General features: G+C 39.9%; 1 protein-coding gene across 1 annotated transcript in view; it reads right to left on the reverse strand.

The window, feature by feature from the left end:
• The window catches only part of brinp1 (bone morphogenetic protein/retinoic acid inducible neural-specific 1), a 250,264-nt gene that overhangs the window by 177,538 nt on the left and 54,874 nt on the right, over positions 1-17,852 (reverse strand). Inside the window, exon 2 of the mRNA XM_062484686.1 lies at positions 1,020-1,287. Within this exon, the coding sequence (XP_062340670.1) occupies positions 1,020-1,237 (218 nt within the window). The 5' untranslated portion in view covers positions 1,238-1,287. The remainder of the gene's footprint in view (positions 1-1,019; positions 1,288-17,852) is intronic.

Consider the following 17,852-nt stretch of genomic DNA (forward strand, 5'->3'; position numbering starts at 1 on the left):
CTTCTGGTGTTTGAGTGTCAGGTTTCTGAAATTGTGTAACAAGTAAGGATTGTGTGTAAGCAGTTGAAAAAAACTGTAATATCAGCAGGGCTCTCAAGTCTCACGCATTTCTCACACTTTCACGCAACACCTTGTATTTCTCACGTATTTCAACCATTTATCACGCTGAGAAATAAGGGATAACTTTTCCCGCTATATACAATTAACCCTTGTGTTATCTTCGGGTCATTCTGACCCATCAGTCATTGTGACCCACCGTCGTATTGCGACACATTTACCGCATACAAAGACAAAGTGAAGCATTTTCTTTTAACCGTTGGGCTGTCTCAGATCCCCCACATTGCAAAGGTTAAAATAAAATTATTTTAATTTGTTTTTGTATTGGGTAAAATTGGGTAAACACAACGATGGTTCGTTATGAACCTTTGGGTCATGTGACCCGAAGGCAGCAATAGGGTTAATGGACGAGGAACAGGCATACTAAGATGATAGTTGTCAATCAGAAAACATCACAAACGTTACACAAACGTTGACAGGTTTGTGAATGTCACGCCAAACTTTTGATAAAACTTTAGAACACTGATATTATACTTAAGTTTCATACAGCTTCTAGTAGTCACTGCATAGCCAAACAAAGCAATGTATGCCATATTGACCCCCAAAGCAAGATTTTACAGACACAGCGTAGCAACAGGAAACCAAAAGCCGTTGCTACTGTGTTGTGTTTTCATTGGCTGTGGGATATTAATTACCTGATTTAAGTGTCAATGAATTTGTGAATGTAGGAGATTGCACAAAACAATTACGTCTTAAATAATGATTTGCTTATTTAACAGGTAAAAAAACCATCACACCTTTTTGAAAGTGACGGCAGAGTCGACGACTGCATTTGGAAATGCTTACGCACATTAAATGTTTTACACAGTTCACCCCTTCAGCAGTCACTTGCTAAATACAGAAAGGGAAAATAAAATTACGAAGTACCTTAAAAACCATGCCATGATTGAAAGCTAACTCACCTATAAATTTTATATCGGGTTGTAAATCCTTGGCGGAATCTTTCCATGAAGGAGAGGTAAGTCCGAGAGTGGTGGAAAGGTCCGCGGTCAGAGATGAGCCAATCAAATTGCTTGGTGACATGTTGCTCTGCTGCCAACGGGTCTTGGCGGGAAGACTGAACTGTTATATGGTCCCATATAAACAGGAAGCAGATTACCTCAATAAACCTCCAGTTCATGCTTTTCTTTCAGCCACTCTCTGTTCATTCTCGCTCCATTCTGTGGAGACCTGTGGAGAAAGAAAGAGAGTGAGAAAAAGACAGAGGAATAGAGGCAAGAGTGAAGTATATAACACGATATATCTATTTCAAATGAGGGTAAAAAGAGACTGAAATAGATGTGAAGCTAAACGTGTTATTTGATTGCAAAAAAAATTGAGCTAATCATGTTGATGAAAATCGAACATGACAACTCATCAAAATGGTTGTTTTCACAATGACAAGATTTTAGTATTTATTTATGTCAGGACTTATTTTCTGATTTTCTTTGTCACTATATGCTCACAGTTTACGTTGGGACCCCCATATTTCAACTCTCCATTCTAAGAGGGAATGTTGCCTGTTTGTTTTGCAGTTAAAAATGGATTATATCCATGGTTGCAAGGCTTTTTTTCCAGCAGACTAATGGGTGCTGTTAAAGTGCAGACAAGGTTAAGAGCCTGCTTTATGATATGTTATGACATTAAGGGCCTCATTTACTAACAGGATTGCGCCCATTTCAGGCGTACAATAGCGGGTAAAGACATAAAACCGTATTTACAAAGGCAGCGCACTTGAGTAAAAACGCAGATTACTGCTGCTGGGAGAGTATAAGGGAAAGTGGGCGTGTGCCGCAAAGAGATGGGAGGAGAGGTGTATTTCTTCCTTGTAACATGTTTATGTTAGCTGTAACTTCGTGAACCAATATTTCTATCTCCTGTTCGCTGAACCTTCTTTTTCTTTCCCTCTTATCACCCAAGGTGGCAGTCAGGCCCGTAAAGATTACAGGGATGGGGGGCCCCCCGTTTTTTTTTTATCCAATTTGAATTACATGGGATGTATTATTGTCTTGTCTGTGTTTCTAGAGTTGATATAAAAATAAAGGAAAGTATATTTAATTGTGCTTTCTTTGTTAGCTAGGTAAGTGACATGACGAAGTAGGTCAGATGATCACACAGACCGGCGAGCCCGCTGCAAATAGGTAGCTAACTGTAGCGTAGCGTAGGAAAAATGAAACACACATTTAAAAGCGGTGCCCAAAAGCGGCATTCAAAACAGAACATTTCTGAATTAAATGCCAAACTTCCCAAAATTACAAATTTCTTTTTCGACCAGCCGGTGAAGGATGCACTCATCTGCCAGAAGAGACAGGTATTGTACCGTTTGCTATAGCTAACATTACTGTACCACGTAGCTAACGTTAGCCTATACTTGACAGCTGTACTGCTCTGTCTGTGTTGTGCTTCCTAGCGTTAACATAGCCTCCTTTCCAAGAGCCAGGAAAATTAGCCTTGCTCCTTTATTGACTTCCTATCAAGCTGACAACATTGAAATGGAGTGAAACTACAAAAAAAAGAGAAAGTAAAAAAAGTGCTTAATTAGAAAATATATTACATAACTGACATTATTAGCAAACATGATAACGTATGCGACAGTAGTATCGTGCAGTTGCAGCGATTGCGTTTGACTATTTAAACATACAAAAAACATAATAAAAGTTACAATAAGTCATTGTATTTCAGTTATATACATATTATGATCGTGTAAAACGTACAGTCATTGCTTTCTAAGATTCACACGACAAAAAATGGCTCCACTTATGATTTAGCGAACACGCTAATAATAAAACACAACTCCATACTATCAAGTGTGCCTGATGTAGCCACTGCCATCAAATTATTTCTGACAATACCCGTGACTGTCGCAAGCACTGAAGGGTCATTTTCCAAGCTGAAACTGATCAAAACATATCTCAGAAGCTCCATGTCACAAGAGAGGCTGTCAGGTCTGGCCATCCTTAGCATAGAAAATGAATGTACGCGCAGTTTAGATGTAAAGAGTGTGGTAAATGACTTTGCACATAGATTTGCTAAAAGACGCGCACGTGTAGGCTATTCACCTGCAAACCGTTTGAGCGTTTTTTTCTTATTGAATAAATTTCCCTCACAAGACAAGCTTGAGTTTTGATATCTTGCATTTATTACACGGCTCTTCAGAATGTTCCAAAAAGTTCAGTTGATCGCGTCAGGGTCCTGTTCGTCCCGTCGGTATTTGTATTACATTATCCGTTACATATGTGGTGGTGGTGGGGGGCCTCTCAGGCTTATTCTGCGGGGGGGGGGGCCTCATGTGTTTCCGTTACGGGCCTGGTGGCAGTAAAATGCAGGCGATTTCTCCCGTCTTTTAACTTCACGCTAATTAACACTAAAGGACGGAGTAAGGCACTGATTTCCCGACGAGGACCTGGTTTGATAAATACCACGCAAAATGCGGAAATACACCGTGCGCTATTTGCGGTTGGGCAAAGGCGCAGATTAAGCTGCGGTCGCAATGTTAGTAAATGAGGCTTTAAGTCTGTAACACAAGGGAAGAGAATGATTTCTCTTTTGTTCCCAAGGTTATAAATTACAAGATAATCACTTCTAAAATCATGTCATACTTTATCATTAATGCATCCATGGCCAGGATATAATCATTGCTGCCTTTCAAAGATGTCAGGTAAAAAGCAATTAATTAATTAATTTTGAGAGGGGGGGGGCTGGGGGAGGGGAAATGTCACTGTCTTCAAAACTTGAGAGCCCTGCATAGCCTAGAAGACAGTTGACTGTTACAAATATCCATGAGGACTGCTCTTGGTAGCCTAAAGCGTCCCAACAGGTAGCCTACTCGTCACTCTCTGCAAATAAATCGGTATGGTCACGGAAGATGTGTTTCCTTCTCAGGGCACAATCTGCAACATTTTGCTGCAGCAATAAATACGCCATTGGGTGATGTTGTCCTAGTGTGCGGAATATCAGTGACCTATGCACTTTGTAAAGCTCTCTCTTGGAAGTCGCTTTGGATAAAAGTGTCTGCTAAATGAATAAATGTAAATGTAAGCCTACTTTGGGCCTATAAATACTGTGATAAGTCACTTATTATTGGATGGGAAGGTTCCCCATTAACATAATTGATGTGAATGGAAGGCCTAGCACAATTTATACACAATGGCAATTCAAAGTACTTTACAAATGAGCTGAAGTGTAAGTGTAGTGTGTATTTATTAAAACATAATTATGTGTAAAATAATGAAAATTATTAATTGCAAAATTATAAAGGAGAGAAATATTCAATTTTAAATTAGAATGGACGAAAACAGTATAACTACTTATTTTGTGCAAACATGTCAGCTCTCAAACAAGTACATTTACATTTATGCATTTAGCAGACGCTTTTATCCAAAGCGACTTCCAAGAGAGAGCTTTACAAAAGAGTATAGATCACTGATCATAACTACGAGATAGCCCCAAACATTGCGAGCAGCCAAAACATGAAGCATACATTGTGAAAAAACAAATAAGTGCCAAGGGGAAGAACCATATGAGCATGCAGTTAAACAAGTTACAATTAAACAACATGAAACTCAAAAAGTGCAAGAGTGTACCTGTAGAAAAACAATCAACAGTAAAATATTTCACAGCGAGTACAAGAATTTAAAACCGTTACAACTAACCAACAAGAGCAACAAGTCTCTCAATATGAGTCATTTTGATCCTGGAGGAAATTAACATCAGGTCCAGCCAAGCATTCCGAAGTGCCGTTGTACTCCCGGAACAAGTGCGTCTTGAGCCTTTTCTAGAAGGTGGGGAGACAGTCAGTGTCCCTGGTGGAGGTGGGGAGTTGATTCCACCATTGGGGGGCCAGACAGGAGAAGAGCTTGTGTTGGGACCGGGCGCTCTTGAGCGGTGGGACCACCAGACGGTTGTCAGAAGAAGACAGTAGGTGGCGGGGGGGGGGTAAGGCTGGAGGAGAGACTTGATGTAGTCGGGTGCAGTCCCGTTCACCGCTCGGAAGGTCAGTACCAGAGTCTTGAATCTGATACGGGCCGTGATGGGAAGCCAGTGGAGGGAGATGAGGAGCGGGGTAACATGGGAGCGTCTGGGTATATTGAAGACCAGACGGGCCACTGCTTTCTGAATTTTGGGGTGCGCATGCTAGGAGACCGGCGAGCAGCGAGTTGCAGTAGTCCAACTTTGAGAGGACAAGTGCTTGGACTAGCAGCTGGGTGGAATGCTCAGACAGGTATCTCCTGATCTTCCGGATGTTGTACAGGTAAGAAGTGTGTAAGAGTGCTCTTGGGTGTGCGTAAATTCTGTTCTTACCCAAGAACAAATCCCAAATAAGAAAACATTGGTGAATGCCAGAATCTTCGTGAAAACTGCGTAAGTGGGATTTAAGAAGTGGGATTCTTAAGAACATTTGGTGAATGAGGCCCATTGACATGAATCCTGAATGTGAAAAAATACTTTGTTTCACCGGGTTTACTAGGTCTACTGACACCATGGGTGAGAAGGTGTCAGGGAACATCTTGCCACCAAAAGTCACTGCTGGATCTGTTACAGCTTGCATGTCACATAATGTAAGCAGTACAGAACATGTATGGGCATTGGGCCTCATTCACCAAATGTTCTTATGAACAAATTTTTTCTTAAACCCCACTTACGCAGTTTTCACGAAGATTCTGGCATTCACCAATGTTTTCTTATTTGGGAATTGTTCTTAGGTAAAAACAGAATTTACGCACACCCAAGAGCACTCTTACGCACAATTGAGAGCTGACATGTTTGCGCAAAATAAGTAGTGATACCGTTTTCGTCCGTTCTAATTTAAAATTGATTATTTCTCTCCTTTATAATTTTCCAACTAATAATTTTCATTATTTTACACATTCTTTTTTTAGTTTTAATAAATACACAGTACACTTACACTTCTGCTCATTTGTGAAGCACTTTGAATTTCCATTGTGTATGAATTGTGCTAGGCCTATATAAATACAGTATTTTACAATTGCTATGACAATTTTTTCAATACTTTTAACAAGTTTCCTAAACTCTTGACACAGTTAGCACAACATCCGTCTGTATTGGCTATACCATTAACACATTTATTGTTGCTTTGACACAAAATGCATAGAATAAACACAAATGTTAAATGCCTGAACTTCTAAGAGTTTAGGAAACTTGTTAGAAGTATTGAAAAAATTGTCATAGCGATTGTAAAAAAACGCAAGGAGGAAACCTATTGTTATTGTTAGAATTATTAGGATTTCTCCATCGTCCCTTCTTTATTTAGACCAAGATTCATGTCTCCCATTAGAGAACTCTAGCGCCACCAACGTGTCAAAGTTGGACGTGTGATTACACGCGTAACTTTTGAACTGAATAGCCGATTTTCAAAAATGAAGTACCGTTGGATTCCCTGGATCAAGACTGGTTTAACACAATTTCCGGTTATATAGATTTTACGTCATTTTAAATTTTAGGGAAACATGTTTTTTCGCTAATCCTCCTACAATCTTTGTCCAATCTTCCCTAGAATTGGCACAGATCATCGTCAGAGCAACCCTCACTCAAATTATCACAAAAGTCCTCACATGGTTTCTTTATTTTCGAAACCGTTCGTCTGGTACAGCCAATTAAAATGTACAGCTAAGCTGGCAAACAGGAAGTTGGGTCGTACCTCAGCAAATCTTTGATGTATTCACACCAAACTTGCTGCATGTACTCGTAACCCTCTTCTGAGGATGTCTAAAATGTTTTCTGTGTCATTTGACTGCTTGGCAACCTTATTGCTGCTTGCAGATATATTTATTAGGGTTTCTCCGGTAGGAGAACCCTACTGTTATTGTTAGTTTTATTATTAGGATTGGAAATTGATGGGGGGGGGGGGTTCCATCAACGGCGATTAAGGAAAAGCATGTGGGAATTGTGCTTTTAGCCAGATGCTCCGATTATTTTTGTGATTTGTGGACTTGCAATTGGAGTGATACTGCGTCCCGGGGGTACATTGTTTTGACGTTATCCTCAGAGTCAGACTCGGCTCGCCCACTGGCAGTGTTTAAACAATTTTGTATTTCACTCAATTCTACTCCAAAAATGTCTTATTGTAGACAAGGGCCTGCTAAAGATAGCCAGTATATCTGATTTTTCAAGGCGAGCCTGTTTCATTCGTCATATGCCCTGAGAAAGCGACCTACGTTAGCCAGGTAGTTTTGCCAATTTCAGTAAGTCAGGCTATTTAAAAGGTCTCTGACAGTCAGAATCACTGTTTACAGGCAAAGGTCGAGCAGGGCCCCGTTCGTCGTAAGGGTTGAAGCTAAGTTAATCAATTGTCCCTTTAGCCCGTTAACATTAGCGAGATGAGTGAGAACAGCAAATATCGGTTCGTCAACGGCTGATCCGCATCCAAATCATGTGGTTAATTTCAATCAGGCTAAACTTATCAAGGAAATTGCACGTGCACGTCCTACTTCAAAAGGCAGGAAAGGTTGATCACCAAAACCGTGATTTTCTAATGGTATGATGGCGGAAAAGACGAAAGAGAGAGCGGTGATATTCTCGCCATCCGAGCAAACTATTATAATGAGTCTCTACGAAGACAATAAGCATATTATCATGGCTAAGTCAAACACCGCCGCTGCCAGAGCAAGACAAGCAGCTTGGCAAAAAATTGCCGATAAGCTATAAATGCGAAGGTTTTGGGGAAATGTATAGGCTCATCTTAAGTGCCTCATTACCCCAATCAGATCACATTTCTTTAAATGTGCCTGCTGGCAGTAGGCTTAATGGAAATTAATAATCGAATGAGATCTTGCAAGCAAAAATAATGATCTCAACTCTCAGAATAAGTAGGCTAGATAAAAACAAGGCCAAAGAGTATCTAATTGATACGAATTCATAGACACTTATGAGGATATATGTAGGCTACTGAGCTTATATCATGTACTATATATGTGTATATGCATGTAGGCCTATGTGTAAATCCCTCTTTGATGTCATTGACTGGGACATGGGAATATGATGAATTGATTCATCAGCTGGTTAAGCGCCAAGTAAAAATAAAATGTAGCCTATAGCCTACCTGACGCAAAAAAACTCAAGGCTATGCAGTCTGAAGCACAGTTAAAGTTTCAAGTAGCTTTATTGTCAATTTCTTCACATGTCAAGACATAAAAAGGAATCGATATGACGTTTCCCACTCTCCCACAGTGAAACATATAAAAAGCACAGGCACAACAGATAAGACAAGACATTTCCTAAAACATAGCGTTACATATTCACATACAGCAGCATAAGCTCATAATAAAGCATAAAGCTTGCTGCGGCGTGTGATATTTGCAATGTACGGCCCGAGAAGGTCTTGCAAATAAATGAGTCCTTGTCCGCTGAATCGATATCGCTCAAACAAGAACTCATCCGTGTGAAATAAAGGATCTTGGCAATCGCGAAGAACTCTATTGGTATGGAAAGCTAATCGAACTAAAATATAGCTCCTTGGTCAACTGGGTCTCTCAAAAAGGGAGCTGCCATGTTATTTTCCGGGGGTGTGGCAAGCTTATCCAGCTACACTTACGTTAGCCTGCTCTGGAGCAGGTTAGTGCTAATTGATATGTTACTATGGTGATTTATCGAAAGTTGCTTCCACGAACCAAAAAGAGGGGCGTTTTTATCTTGGCCTGAAAATTAGCTCGCTAAACCGCTTAGCAAGCTACGACGAATACCCCCCTGGTCTTTTGTCAGATGTGTATATATTGAAGAGTTTACAGCTAAATACTCTTGCCAGAACCTGGAATCTAACCCGTGTTTTGAGTGACTTTGCATGGGTCTCCATCAGGTCAACACATTTGGATTCAAGTTCAAGTAATGCCACTGCATTTCACAGTCAAAACTGTAGTTTGTCAAGTGTAGATGGAAAAAGCTTCGTTTTTCACAACTGAACTGACATGGATCCTTTCTTCACTTTTACAGGTCTGGAGGGTCATGCAGAGTCCTGCTCAACATTGTTCAATAGAGGATGGTGAGAGCAACAACAGAGAATGCTGAGAGCATCACAGACCCCTTGCTGGACTATCCCTCTCTAACTGGACAGCTTCATTCAGCTGGCCTGCCCTGCCTGCCTGTCTGCAGGCCCTGCTTGCCCCTGCCTGCCAGCCCTCCAGAGACAGACAGTCACCCCACAGACACAGTAGCTCTGCAGACTGCTTTTTGAGGACATTGATGAAAAAGGACAAACAAAAAGTCTAAATGTTTAATCCTTTCCATGTCCCAGTATGCCAAGCTGCTGCCTTTGAGTGTCTTAAGTGATGAAACCAGTTCAAGTGATAGACTTTTGACCTGAATCCAATGATTATTCATCTGAATAAAAACCACTCAAGAGAAGTACTGCTTCTTTATTAATAGTATTTATGTATAATTGCGCAGCTCCCCCTGTCAATGATCTAGCACCTCCTCAGCACCTGTATTAAAAATTCTCTGGCGCCGTCCCTGCCCAGGGTTAATTGTAATTGGTGTTGGAAAACACATGTAGTAGGGCAGAATAGAGGGACTGGGCAAAGGGTGCTGGTGTGGAAAGTCCCCAAAAACTGTGCAGAATGGGCAGAAAATATTAGATGACATTGTATCGAGGCCCAATTGGAGAAGAAGCCATAGGATATTTACAATTGTAGTAGGCCATTATATCTGTTTTAAAAGTTCAGGGGTGTAATTTGTTGGATATGAAGCCCCCACCCTCCACTCCAGTGACAGTTGGTGACAGAGAGGTGCAGGCATTAAGTTAAACATAGTCATGAGTTAAGAGTAGAGTAAAAAATACAGATCCCCCCTTTCTGAATAAAGTTCGACTGATCTGATTTGTTGATGTCTGTTGCTATGAAAACCAGTTTAGCCAAGCTAACTAACATTGTTTTTAGCTAGCTTGCATTACCATTCAATAGCTAACAAAAAATTAGTAAAAATAGCTTGCTAATCGAGCAGAACTTGTTAATGCAGGAGACTCAGAGACCTTAGCGCGTCACTAGCATCTCGTCATATCACGCAGTCGGAGCACAGTTAGATAATCAGCTGTCAGTGCTCTTGAGTACTCAGCATGCAGTGCGGCATGTCAAAAAACGCAAAAACTTGTGGAAATTAGTTCGGTTACAACGGCCATGCGAGGGATTTCAGTTGTTGTCTTCGTTCAGTTAGATGTTTGTAATGTAATTGTTTGTTAGTTAATATAATCTTGTCGGCTAATTTACTATCAGAGGCTACACTCTCAAGGAGCTGGACGTGGGGTGTACCCTAGCCAGTTGCCTATGAGGCTATTCTTGATTGTGGGTTGACTAAAATTTGGTTATCAAATTTGGTTTTCAAGCCATCTTTGAGAAAGTTTGAAAACAATGTTGCGGTTGTTATGTATTGATTGTGTGAGGTAACTTTTGGACTACATCTAAACCTCGTGCGGCTGCTGCAGCATTTCTCCTTTGGCGTGAAATGCAATACAAAATGTCTGAAAGGGGTGTATTTATGTAAATGTCCACATTGCCTCAATATCTTTGTGTCAATACATCAAATATAATTTTGACTGATGGTTTTTCAAACCTTATTGGCTTCAAGGTGACATCATTCTGATGTACCATGCGCAATTTCATGCAGTTTTACCTTGAAATGTCAACCGTTTCTTAACCTTTGTCCCAAAGCTGACCAAAGCTAATACTCTGCCCTTTACATTGTCATTTAGCAGACGCTCTTATCCAGAGCGACTTACAGTAAGTACAGGGACATTCCCCCGAGACAAGTAGGGTGAAGTGCCTTGCCCAATGACACAACGTCATTAAGCACAGCCGGGAATCGAACCGGTGACCTTCTGATTACTAGCCCGATTCTCTAACCGCTCAGCCACGTGACTCCCCCTGACGCCCTTTCTATTCATAAAATGTCAACAGTTTGTGTGTAGCAGAGGGGATAGAGAGACTGACTTGTAACCTTATGCTTATGCCGTGTGGGAGGCAGCCACGTTCAGTAAGTCCTATTTTTACACATTTTAAGCTAGAATCAATGATTGGGTTCGTGAAAGTACACTACTCTTGAATTATGGTGAAGGTTTGGGCACTTTGAGACCTTTAGATCGTGAGTTTGAAGTGAGGGAAAACCGAACTAGAAAAGTAGCTAGCTTTTCCCCTCTGTGTTTATAATTAGTGAATCATTTAGCATCTCGGCGAATTCTTCATCAAAAAGGTAGAGGAGGGCAGCTTTTAGGAGAACAAGCGATTCCCCACAGACCTGTAGGCTCAGAATTGTGATTTGGGTCGTGAAAGTCTTTGTAATTGGAGTGAGTTCGGACGCCAGGGAGACCGCATAGGCTTAGGCCTATGTTTTGGTTGCATCATGTTCACCATTTTATTTATAGTTCGGTAAATTCTACCCCCGAAAAGGGCAGGGCAGCCTCAAGAGATGTGGGAATTGTGCTTTTAGCCAGATGGTCCTATTATTTTTGTGATTTGTGGAAAACTTGCAATTTGAGTGAGAGTGCATTGTTTTGACGTTAGCCTCAGAGTTAGACTTGGTTTGCTCACTGGCAGTGACTGTATTTCACTCAATTCTACTCCAAAAACGTCAGGGAGGACTGCTTTTTGTAGACAAGAGCCTGCTGAAGATAGCAAGTATCTAGGATTTTTCAAATCAATCCTGTTTCCTTCGTCATTTGCCTGAGAAAGCGACCTACGTTAGCCAGGCTAGTTTCACTCGGTCAGCCTATTTAAAGGTTTCACAATTTCAAGATGGAGGAGAAACTTTTCGTATGTGTCTGCACACCAGTGCAGTGCTGTTCAGAACAAAGTTACTGATAGTCTGATAGTCATGCAGTTCCAGTGGAGACATACATTTAGTCATTTAGCAGACGCTCTTATCCAGAGCGACTTACAGTGAGTACAGGGACATTCCCCCAACGCAAGTAGGGTGAAGTGCCTTGCCCAAGGACACAACGTCATTTTGCACAGCCGGGAATCGAACCAGCAACATTCTGATTACTAGCCCGATTCCCTAACCGCTCAGCCACTTGACTCCCTAACTAATGTTACTAATGTGACGAGCCTGAATTTAAAGATTACATTAAACTAATAATGCATGGTGCATGGTTGCCGATCACGACAGTGTTCCTCGTGTGTTTTTATAGCCTACTTTTAAATTCAGTCTCGTCACATTACGTGACTGTTCTGTGCCACAGCTAGCTCGCTAGCCCAGCCTACAAAAGACTGGTTGAGTGACCGGTGGCGTAACATGTATTCTACTGTAATCTTGCACTAGTAAAAATTCGGTATTTTTACATAAATGTTGTGTAAAAGTGGTATTTTGATATTTAATATTGTACATTACATTTCACAATTGTGTTTCACATCACAAAGTAAAATGAGTAAATAGTTATCACCCTGGCCTCTTTGCTTGTGGCGTTTCTGCAGCTGCCTTGCAGTAAAGCTATAGTTAGCCTAGCTATCGCCCAAGTTAACAGATGTGAAACGAATGTTCTGCTACAGGTAGTCACGCGTGTTTTCATGACGTAAGTAACGTCAGTGACTTTGTTAGCTTCACTTTTCGCCACAAAAACGTAATTTGAATTAAACCATCCAACTGAACGTAAATAAAAATACAACCAACGCAATCTCTACCAAGACGAACCTTTTGACACTGCCGTTGTGTATGTAGTCCAAATATTGAGGGATCCTTGGGGGCGCGAAAATAAACAATAATAATAATAACTAGAAACGGCTGTTCCTGCGAAACAGCAGTGAGAATGCTGAAAACCTGAATGGGGATAGCTGACCATGCTAAAAAAGCTGAAAATAGTGAAAATTAAGTAGAAAGTTATAAGCTGAAGCTTCAAAGCGCCCGAAAGGTATTTTTGAAAGGGGGTGGAGCTGGACGAAGGCATAAAACTACAGAAAAGATAAGAAAAATGCAAAAAGAGAAATAATTCAGAAGAATTTGAAAATGTAGTAGAAAGTCATTTGCTCAGGTTTCAAAAGGCCTGAAATGTATGTTAGAAAGGACCTGCAGCGAGATGAAGGCAGAAAAGTACAGAAAAGAGAAGAAAAATGCAAAACAAAAAGTGAAAAAAATCAGAAAGAAGAGAAACAATGCATAACAATGTGAAAATTTAGCAGAAAATTATTTGCTGGAGTTTCAAAAGGCCTGAAATGTATGTTAGAAAGGACCTGCAGCAAGATGAAGGCAGAAAAGTACAGAAAAGAGAACAAAAATGCAAAAGTACTGGCAGTTGGAAGGTACTGCTGTGAAATGTATTTTTGAAAGGATCTGGAGCAAGATGAAGGCAGAAAACAGAAGAAAAGAAGAAGAAAAATGCAAAACAAAAAAGGTCAGAAAGATGAGCTATGTGAAAATTGACAATGACAATTGACAATGTGAAAATTTAGCAGAAAACCAGTTGCTGAAGTCTGAGTTGAACGAATTTGAAGGTAAAAGGACAACACTGGAATGACTTGAACTTGCTGGAAAAAATAAATAAAATTATAAGTCCTAGCAGAAAAAGTTGAAGGTTTAAAGAAGGAGATGGGAGATGAATTCTGTTCATATTTTAAATTCTTTTTCAATCCTTATAAAATGAAGTCACCTAAAGATGCTAAATAAGTAAATAAGGGAAAAATTAGCAGAAATGTAGTTGCTGGAACTCTTGCTGCTGCAAAAAAAGCTGAACTACATTATTGTGGGTATTAAATAAGATCATGCTACATCTAACCAGCGGATCATTTCTTGCAATGTGTCAAAGTGGTATTTGTACAGACCGCAGGCGTGAATAATGCATGCATCGTCGTCCATCTGACTTTAGCCGAAGCGAAGCTAGAGAGAGGATGCAATGGGAGATTTCCTACAGTAAGCTAAATACTGCTTCAAATTGAAAACGGAGACGATCTTTTGATTTAAAGACAACTTCCTTAACCTCTGTTGTCAATATCGCCAATAAAAAGTAAATACTCTTCAGTTACGAAGCATTTGTTTGTAGGTAACAAACGATAGTTATTGCAGGAAGAACGTAGCTAGCTACTGTACAGTATGACCTGGTTTTGCCGTTTAGCAGATTTCTGTGAAACTTGCAAAAATAAAAACGATCTAGCTAGATTACGTACACTTTAAGCTCAATGTACATACCTTGTTTGGCCAATTTGGTCGATTGTGGAAAAAAAGTCAAACCGTTTTTAGTTATGGAGAGCCATCGCGCTAGCTCGTTTATAAGGGAGAATAACAGAAATGTAGCTAGAATCCACACCTCAAACAAGTTAACCTAGACACAAAACTATACGTCCAATCCAAAAAATAAGGATATTTTCCGAGACCCAAGACTCTGCCGAAACCAGAGATGTCCTTTATATTTCTGTGCGGTCAGAAATACGACTCTACCGGCAGTTTCAAAATCTTTTTCTTTTTGCTTTCTCTGACTATTTTGTCAACACATATTTGCGTTGGTCTCTATGTAAGACTTTATTTATATAGCACATTTCATACAAGAATTGCAGCTCAAGGTGCTTTACATAAAATCAATAAAAACAATAATACAAGTGATAAACAATTCAAACAAAAATAAAAATCCCAATAAGATCTCTGTTCAAGAGAGAAACCAACTTTAAACATGCATCTTAAAAGAAACAATAATATAATTAATAAAAGTAGGAAAACCCTTTTGAGATAAAATTACTTAAATGCTTCGGTAAAAAGGTAGGTTTTAAGCTGTCTTTTAAAAATGTCTAGAGTGTTTGCTTCCCTAATATTTATGGGTAATTTGTTCCATAGTTTTGGGGCGTAATTGACAAAGGCCGAATCACCAATCTTCTTATGACTGCTTCTGGTGACCTCTAATAGGCCTGCATTTGATGATCGCAGTGTTCTAGCTGGTGTGTAGTTTATAAAGGAGTTAGCAATGTAGCTAGGTCCTTGTCCGTGTAGAGCTTTGTATGTGAGGAAAAGGACCTTAAAGTCAATTCTGAAGGTAACAGGGATCCAGTGTAAAGTAGCTAGGACAGGACTAATGTGTTCTCTCCTTTTAGTTTTGGTTAATAATCTAGCTGCAGAATTTTGAATGAGCTGTAGTCTTTCAGTGGTTTTCTTGGGAATACCAGTGAAAAGTGCGTTACAGTAGTCCAGCCGGCTGGATATAAAAGCATGAATTAACTTCTCTGCATCATTTTGGTTTATGAATGGTCGTACCTTTGCTATATTCCTCAGGTGAAAGAAAGCTGTTTGGTCACTTTATTAATGTGAGAGTTGAAATTCAAATCTGAGTCCAGGATTACACCGAGACTCGTCACCTCTGGTTTAAGACAGGGGGTTAAACCTCCAAGATTCTTAATAAGCATCTCTCTTTTGGATTTGGGGCCACATAGTAGGACTTCGGTTTTGTCTTCATTTAATTTAAGAAAGTTAGCGTTCGTCCATTTGTTTATTGCCAACAGGCAGTTGGTAATGGAATTGATGGCCGTTGCATCGTTGGGTTCAGTGGATATATATAGTTGTGTGTCATCCGCATAGCTATGGAAATCTATGTTATGTTCTCTGATTATGTCGCTGAGTGGTAACATATAAAGAGAAAAAAGTAATGGACCTAAGCAGCTTCCTTGAGCAACCCCGTAGCAGTTCTCATGTTTCTTGGACCTATGGTCACCTAAACTAACATAAAACTTCTTTCCTGTGATATATGATTTCATCCAGTTCAATACACTATCCGTGAACCCAATAAGCTTTTCCAGTCTATTGATTAGGATGTCGTGATCAATTGTATCAAATGCTGCACTGAGATCTAACAGGATAAGGATAGAGACTTTATTTGCATCAGAGTTTAGTCTGAGGTCGCTAATTATTTTGGTGAGAGCAGTTTCAGTACTGTGATATTTCCTGAAACCTGACTGCGAGACTTCCAGGATGTTATTTTCTTCAAGAAAAGAATTTAATTGGACTAAAACTATCTTTTCCAGTACTTTACTAATAAATGGAAGGTTTGATATTGGTCTGTAATTTGCAAGTAGACTGTTATCCAATTTGTGTTTCTTTAATAGGGGCTTTACAACAGCTGTTTTGAAGGCATCTGGGAAAACGCCAGTTCTAAGGGATGTGTTTATAATCTCTAGCACCGGACCTGAGACACTATCAAACACTCGCTTAAAGAATGTTGTGGGTATATGATCAATATCTGAGGTTGTGGAGTTAGATTCGCTGACAATTTTGGAAAGTTCACTAAGTGTGATACAGGTAAATGTGCTCATGGTTATGTTGCAGAATCTACTGATGTCAGTTTCGACCCCACTATTAATAATATTAGCTCTGATCAAAGTTATTTTGTTCTTGAAGAACAAAGCAAGCTCTTCACATTTAACTACTGAGGATGGAGGTGGAGCAGGGACAGTGTTTAGCAGCTGGTCAATGGTGGAGAAAAGAACTCTGGAATTTCTGGCATTTTCTGTAATAATGTTGGAGAAATATTCTCTCCTTGCTAGACGGATGGTTTTGTTATAGGTGGTTAGTGTATCTTTGTAGATATTGTAGTGGATAGCGATCTTTGTTTTCCTCCATTTTCTCTCTGCTGCACGGCATTTTCTTTTTGTTTCACTAAAATGTTTATTTCTCAGCCATGGGGAGGTTCTGCTTGTGCACTTCTTTTTGGTTTTCAGTGGTGCAACAGAGTCTAACACAGATAATAGTGCATCATTGAGGTTCTCTACCATTTCATTCAGAGAGCAATCATGGTTAGTCGGCTCATATAGAGCAAATTGTTCAGAAAATTTCATCATAGCTGTATCGGCTAAATATCTTCTATGGACTAAGAATTTTTTTTCGTTTTTTGTTAGGATAATTTCCACATTAAAAAGTAGATAATGATGGTCTGAGAGGGGTAGATCAGTTATTGAAATATTATTGATATTTAGTCCAGTTGTTATCACTAGATCTAGTGTGTTTCCGTGTCGGTGTGTTGGGTCTGTTATGTGTTGAGTTAGATTGAAACTGTCAAGGAGATTTAAGAGCTCAATAGTTCTTGGGTCTGCTTTTTTATTTACTTGGATATTTAAGTCTCCGTTTAAAACTACTTTGTCATATCTAGTGACACATAGTGATAATAGTTCAGAGAATTCTTGTATGAATATTGGCGAGTGCTTGGGTGGCCGATATATAATAACAAAAAGTATTGATTCGGTTTTGAGCTCTATAGCAAGATATTCATATGATGTGAATTCACCTAGCTCAGTGATTTTGAACAACAGTTTAGAGGAGAAAATAGCTGCGACTCCTCCACCTTTTTTTGATGTCCTAGAAACTTGGTGAAAGCTGTAATCGGGCGGACACGCTTCTATCAAAGTTGCTGTTGCCGTGTCATTGTTTAGCCAGGTTTCTGTTAGACAGATGCAGTCTAAGTTGTTTTCTTTGACCAGATCATTAACTAGAAATGTTTTGTTATTTAGTGATCTAACATTTAGAAGGGCCAGTTTCATCTGTGGGGTATTAACAGATAAAACAGGGGTAGATAAATCTGTTGGAAGAATATGGATAGTTCTGTGACTTCTAACACTAGTTTCAGGTTTGTAACCATGCATTTTACCATGCCATTTTCTGTTTGTGATGATGACCGGTATGTCCAATGAAATAGCATGGTGGCTGTCCTAGCGTAGCTTTTCTTTGGGAAAGTCTCTGTCACTGAGCTGTTCCATCACAAGGGAATTCATCCGGGGGGTGCAGATCTGTGCAGGGCCCATGTCCTTGCAGGAGGCTGTTTGAATGTTCTGTTCTGTTCTGTTGTGTTTGCC

This window comes from Osmerus eperlanus, chromosome 18, assembly GCF_963692335.1.
Source record: "Osmerus eperlanus chromosome 18, fOsmEpe2.1, whole genome shotgun sequence".
NCBI classification, from domain to species: domain Eukaryota; kingdom Metazoa; phylum Chordata; class Actinopteri; order Osmeriformes; family Osmeridae; genus Osmerus; species Osmerus eperlanus.